This window comes from Alligator sinensis, unplaced genomic scaffold (assembly GCF_000455745.1).
Source record: "Alligator sinensis unplaced genomic scaffold, ASM45574v1 scaffold442_1, whole genome shotgun sequence".
Lineage (NCBI taxonomy): Eukaryota > Metazoa > Chordata > Crocodylia > Alligatoridae > Alligator > Alligator sinensis.
In genome coordinates this window covers 3,440,405-3,447,192 of record NW_005841829.1, presented here as the reverse complement: position 1 = coordinate 3,447,192, position 6,788 = coordinate 3,440,405, and the positions used below count along the sequence as shown (strand labels likewise).

The 6,788-nt window shown below is 45.1% G+C and overlaps 1 protein-coding gene across 1 annotated transcript in view; it reads left to right on the top strand.

The window, feature by feature from the left end:
• Window positions 1-6,788, top strand: part of CAT (catalase) — a 45,493-nt gene that overhangs the window by 25,479 nt on the left and 13,226 nt on the right. The window contains exon 7 of the mRNA XM_006014663.3: window positions 3,166-3,357. Coding sequence (XP_006014725.1) covers window positions 3,166-3,357 — 192 coding nt within the window. The remainder of the gene's footprint in view (window positions 1-3,165; window positions 3,358-6,788) is intronic.

Genomic DNA, 6,788 nt, shown 5'->3' with positions numbered 1-6,788 from the left:
AGTGCAGGGGTCAGATGACCCCAGCCAGATGTCTAGTCAGCCTTCTCTTAAAGACTCCCAGGGTAGGGGAGAGTACCACCTCCCTTGGAAGCCCATTCCAAATTTGGGCCACCCTCACCGTGAAGAAGTTTTGGAATTATGAATTTTGAATATGTTAGAATTTTTATGGCGCCTTGGTTTAACGTGTGTGATGCGCACAGTTGCATAGTCTGCGCAGGGTTCAGCTGAGAGGGATTTAGTAGGGGCAGCCTTTCACCAGCACTTTTCTTGGTTCTGATGCTCACTTCTAGGGTTTTTTTTTTGTTTTTTAGCTTTGTGGAACCCTGTGCTTTGGCTGGGTATGAGGCATGTTGAACTTTCACAATTAAGTTTTGTATAAGGACTGTCAGGCAAGCTTTCAGGCGGTCCTGGTACTGAATCTAGTACAGCAAAAGTCTGAGTTTCATTGCTGGAATTCCATAAGGCTGAATTGGCTAGTATTGACTCCTAAAGTCTTTACGTCTACCTCCTAAGATCACTTAAGCCAGGAGGCTAAACAACTCTTGGACCTCTTCTATCTTTGAGGTAACTGAGCCTTTCTTTCCCTGCTCTGAAACACAAAGAAATGAAAAGACTGTTCTTCAGCACTGAGAGCCGTTTCCAAATTTAAAAATAGTCTTCAGAAACATACCTAAAATCCAAGTTTTTCAGCACCAAAGACTCACACACACACACACACACACACACACACACACACACTCTCATTCTATGAAGGAGGCTGGTGGGCTGGTGTAAACAACTCCAGTTTTTAGGAAAACTCAGTGACTCCTGCTTCATTCATGGCCTTTTTGTGCTGACGGAATGGCTTAAAACAGCCTTGGCAAAATATCACATCTTACTAGTATCAGTACAGACATCAGTACTTGGAGGAGAAGATGATTAGGAACAGTTATCATGGATTCACCAAGGGCAAATCATGCCTGACCAACCTGATCACCTCCTATGATGAGATGACTGGCTCTGTGGATGTGGGGAGACCAGAGGACGTGGTATACCTTGATTTTTAGCAAGATGAGGTTCTTTGGGTAAATCTGATATCTTTCGTTAGACCAACTCAAATAGTTGGAAAAATTCTTCTTGGCAAGCTTTCGGGCACAAACACAGTTCTTCAGATGCTTCCTCAGCTGATGAGGGTATTTGTGCCTGAAAGCTTGCTAAGAAGAATTTTTCCAGCTATTTGAGTTGGTCTAATGAAAGATATCAGATTTACCAAAGAACTTTGTTTGCCTATGTCCTTAGACCAGTACAGCTACAACCTACACCCCTGAAACATGGATTGATTTTAACAAGGCTTTTGATACGGTCTCCCTCAGCATTCTCACAGGCAAGCTAAGGAAGTATGGGCTGGGTGAAAGGACTGTAAAGTGGATAGAAAACTGGCTGGATCATCAGGTTCAGAGGGTATTAGTCAATGGCTCGATGTCTGGTTGGCAGCTGGCATCAAGTAGACTGCCCCAGGGGTCGGTCCTGGGGCTGGTTTTGTTCAATCTCTGCATCAGTGACCTGAAAGATGGCATAGAGTGCACTCTCAGCAAGTCTGCAGATGACAGCGAGCTGGGGGGAGTAGTAAATATGCTTGGGGGTAGGGCTAGAGTTCAGAGAGACCTTGACAAATTGGAGCCAAATTGGACCAAAAAAAATCTCATGAGGTTCAATAAGGACAAGTGCAGAGTCCTGCATTTAGGATGGAGCAGTTCCATGCACCAGGACAGGCTGGGGGCTGACTGGCTGGGCAGCAGCTTTGCAGAAAAGGACCTGGGGGTTACAGTGGACAATAAGCTGAATATGAGCCAACACTGTGCCCTTGTTGCCAAGAAGGCTAACAGCATACTGGGCTGCATTGGTAGGTGTGTTGCCAGCAGGTCGAGGGAAGTGATTATTCCCCTCTATTTGGCACTGGTGAGGCCACAAGTGGAGTACTGTGTTCAGTTTTGGGACCTCCACTACAGAAAGGATGTGGACAAATTGGAGAGAGTTCAGTGGAAGGCAACAAAAATGGTTAGGGGGCTAGGGCACGTGATTTATGAAGAGAGACTGAGGGAACTGGGCTTCTTTAGTCTAGAGAACAGAAGACTGAGAGGGGATTTAATAGCAGCCTTTAACTACCTGAAGGGTGGTTTGAAAGAGGATGGAGCAGCTAGACTGTTCTTCATGTTGGCAGATGACAGAACAAAGAGAAACAGTCTCAAGTTGCAGCAAGGGAAGTTTAGGTGAGATATATTAGAAAGAACTTTCTCTCTAGGAGGGAAGTAAAACACTATAGAAAAGATGTGATTGTGGACTCTCCATCTTTGCATGTTTTTAAGACCCGGTTAGACAAAGCCTCAGCTGGGATGATCTAGTTGGGGATAGTCCTGCTTTGAGCATGGAGTTGGACTAGATGACCTCGAGAGGTCCCTTTCAGCCCTAATTTTCTATGATTCTACATTAGTAATATTAAGCAATCTCAAATGAAAAATGTTAGATAGTTTGTTATTTTGCTGATCTCAAACTAATAAAGAAGGCAGTGATTAAAATATACTATTTAGTAGAAAGTGTGATTTATTTCTTTTAGAATTCAGATCCAAGGTGGAACATTATGCACAATTCTTAAGGTACCTTAGTTTCTCCCATATAACACACACCTTTTCCCCCAAAACCAGCTGGTGGAAATTTGCATGTGCATTATATGTGAGAAATAGGGATCTCTACCTGTCCAGCAGTTTGGTTGCAGGGGGAGAATGGCAGTGTTAATTGCCGGAGCTCTGGGAGCCATGGCAGTTAACACTGCTACTCCTACCACCAAATTTCCAGGCTGACATCAGCCAGCCAGTGGGGTTGGTCTGGCCAGACCCAACATGCAGCCATGGACCCAGTGCACAGCTACAGACCCAGTTTGCCAGATTGGACAAGGTTGATCCACAGGCCCCATCTGGCACACAGGGCAGGCAGCAGGCTTGGCTGTCTAGCTGCTGCTTTTCCTTCCCCGCCCCCTTCCTGAGCCTTTTCAAAAGCAGGGTGAAAGTTATATTCCAAGGTGGGCTATGTGAGCAAAAGTAAAGTATTAGTTTTTATGTCTATAATATTCCATAGCTAGCCTTGTTTAATTCTGTTGTAATGAATATCACTTCGTTGATTTACTTTCAGACTGACCAGGGCATCAAAAACCTTCCTGTCAAACAAGCAGAGCAGCTGGCTTCCACTGATCCTGACTATGGACTGCGTGATCTTTACAATGCCATTGCCAAAGGAAACTTTCCATCTTGGTCTTTTCACATTCAGGTTATGACATTTGAAGAAGCAGAAAAGTTCCCATTTAATCCTTTTGATGTAACCAAGGTAACCTTCATACTAATGTGTGTATAATATATGCAGTACAAAAAAACCTATGTTAAAGTTGGCAGCCCATATATTTGGAAGCTAGGAAATGCCATATTTGAAGGTGTTCCCTTTTATCATGTACCTACACTTGACAATATAATTAGTACTCAGGGTCATATAAGAAATATGCAGTAGAACTAACAATAGAATGTTGCTGTCTGAATTCCAGTGGAGTGCCTTAAACGCAAAAGAATCTAACTTCTTTTCTGTTATCATTCTGTTGTGTGCACTGCATCAGACAGGTGTCTTGAAGAACAACTAATACATGATCATGTAGGAAAAAGCATATTATGCAGTGTGGCCAGAATAAAGTTGCATGGGTGATCTTAATTGTAGTATTTTGTAACTCTTGAATGCTGGGATTGCCACCTGAATGTGTTTTTTATATGCAGTTTCCTAAATCTAAGAAAATGGAATAGTACTGGGAACTGAGGAGAGGTTAAGCCCAGGTTTTTTAGTGTCCTGTATGCACTGAAGTCCAGAAATGAGCAGTTAATATCGTGGAACTAGATAGTTTTGCTACTGATAATAGTGTAGTAGAATAGATTTCAGTATGGGTTGAAAAAAAACCCATTCAGGGCCATGGATAAATATCATAGAATAAGTCCTATGCTTCTGTGGCTGGGTTAACTGTAACAAGGCCATCTATTTTAAACTAGGTTGAGTATGTCTATACAAGCTGGAGTTGTATCTTTTGTTTTTTCAGTGTAGAGATACTTAGATGTGTAGCCCAAACTTCTACCACTAAAATTAAAGGAGTAACAAATTTTGGGAAATGGATATTGTACACTAGGACAGGGGCTGGCAACATGTGGCCCGTGGGTCAGATCCAGTCCAGGGAGCTAGAGGGCTTTACTTGTGTCTGTGCCCGTGCTGGGGCTAAACAGTGAGGAATGGCACCAGGGCCGGGCAACTTCCAGCTGCACTTGTGCTGCTGCTGCTTCTCTCTGCTCCCTCCCCTAACCTCCCCAAGGCTGTGGCGTGGGCTCGCCTTCCAGCTAGTGGAGAGGTACACCAGAGCTGCAGCTTGAGAGGGAGGCAAATGGCAGCAGCACAGATGCAGCTTCCTCACCAGCTGGAAGTGGGTTGTTCTGGCCCACAGCCTGAAAAGTTTGGCAGCCACTGCTGTAGGGTGATGTGATGCACACTATGCCAGTAGGTTACACAATTAATAGGTAAGTAACAGGAATATTTGAAGTTTTGAATCCTCCGTTTTCATCCTGGTTTTGAAGGAATTGAGAACTGGTAATTACAGACAACATAGTCTTGCACATAGATTGGAAGGTTCTCTTTGAGGGATTATATCTGGATAAGGCTCAACTGAGCAATATTAGAAACCCAGAGTTAGAAATGGTATGGTACATCAGTTACTCCGTCTGTAAAATATCCTCAAACAGGGGCGTGAGGTTCTTCACAACAATGATGACTATGAAGTGCAGAGAATTAAATTTCAGTAATTTGAGGAGCTGAGACTGCAACTCAGTGGGCACATCTATACGTGTGCTTTAGTGTGGAGAGTAGTTTTGGTGGTGTATCAGTGACTGTTAGCTTTCCCCATGTCCATGCTGAGGCCAAGCAGCTGCGAGCTGCACCCATGCCACCACCAGTTCTCCCAAACCCTTGCTACCCAGCTGGGGCACAAGCACAGCTTCCAGCTGGTGAGGAAGCTGCATCTGTGCTGCTGCCATTTGACCCCCTCTCAAGCTGCAGCTCTGGTGTAGCTCTCCACTAGGTGGAAGGTGAGCCCACGCCACAGCCTTGGGGAGGTTAGGGGAGGGAGCAGAGAGAAGCAGCAGCACTGGTACTGCACATTAAAGCATAACAGTCTACATGTGTGCGGCAATTGGGCTGGTGTGGACTAGTTTTACAGTGCCGTCCAATAGTCCCGTCAGACATGGGTATTATCTAGTGGCGCAGTAAATTACTGTGCTTAAACATATGTGTAGATGGTGATGTTGGGATTAGTTTACTCTGGCTCAAATTGTGCTGAAGTTTATTTAGTCACATTAATTGCACACGTAGATGCACCCAGTGTCCATTGTTTCTAGCTCATCACAATTGTTCCATCTTGAACAAGAACTCTGTATGTACCATGTAGCAGCAGCAGCAAGCTTCTGCAAGTGCTGCAGAACACGTGAAAAGAACAACACACACGCACACATATTAATTTGTATTTATATATGTGTATGTATATTTTTTCCTTGAGCTGCATAACTTGAGTGCAGTTTCCTGGGAAACAGTAAAATGTACTTTTCTGATCCTAGGTTAAATCCCCTGCCAAACTTTGAAGTTCCTACTTCAATACCCAGCAGTAGTAGAATGCTTAAAAAAAAACTGTAGGGGGCAGTGAGGGGGAGAAGGGAGAAAGTCATCATTGGCAAGCTTTACCAGTATTTTTCTAGCTTTGCTCACAGAGCGATTGAACTCTTTTTTAGGAAGTTAAAAAGAGATTCCATTCTTATACCATATGGAAAACTCCAGACTAATTGTTAGTTTGAAGCTGCTGAAAAAAAGCAAGCACTTATAACGGGGAAGGTTGGGCTCCAGCACTACTTATAATACTGTATTCCAATTCAATTCTTCATGTGCCTTTGGCAGACAAAGTTCTTTGGGTAAATCTGATCTTTTATTAGGCCAACTAAATAGTTGGGAAAATTGTTCTTTGCAGGCTTTTGGGCACAAACCCTTGTTCAGGCATTGGAGGGACTCTCCCCAATGACTGAAGAAGGGTGTTTGTGCCCGAAAGCTTGCACTGCCACAGGATCACTGTCCTGAATCTATTTGACCAAATTGGATTTGGAAGATTCGGCGCTGATTCAGAGATTTGGGCATAGGCTATAATGGGGAATCACTGAAATACCTATAACTTTGTCATTTTTTGGGTGATTTGGATAAAAATTGCAGGGATGGTAGCCCCTTCTGAGGGCATGAGGCCTGCCGAGTTTCAAGGAGATAGGTGTAGGGGGTTCACTGCCAGGGAAAACAAGGCTTTCTTTTTAAAAAGTGGGTGGGGGGAAGCAAGAATAAATATAAATTGATAGAAATGGATTGGATAGGTGTCCCAGGGACGCTGGGGTTAGAAGGGTACCCCGGGGCCGGACCAGGGGGGGAGTAACCACCTACTTACCCCACACAGAGGCTGGAGCGAGTAGGGACACGCGCGCGGGGAGACCCCCAGCGTGGTTTGTGAGCCGCGCTTATATCCAGCTGGGGCCGGGCGACGCCGGCGGGAGATGCCGCCCGGCTGAGATAAAAGGCGGCCCCGGAAACAGGGCCGGAAGAGAGGCGGGGGAAGCCCGCAGGGAACGCCGAGAGTGGGACCCGTGCCAGTGAGGCACACACATCCAGCCCGGAGGGGCCAGCCGAGGCGGCGGGGGCAACCGGAGCAG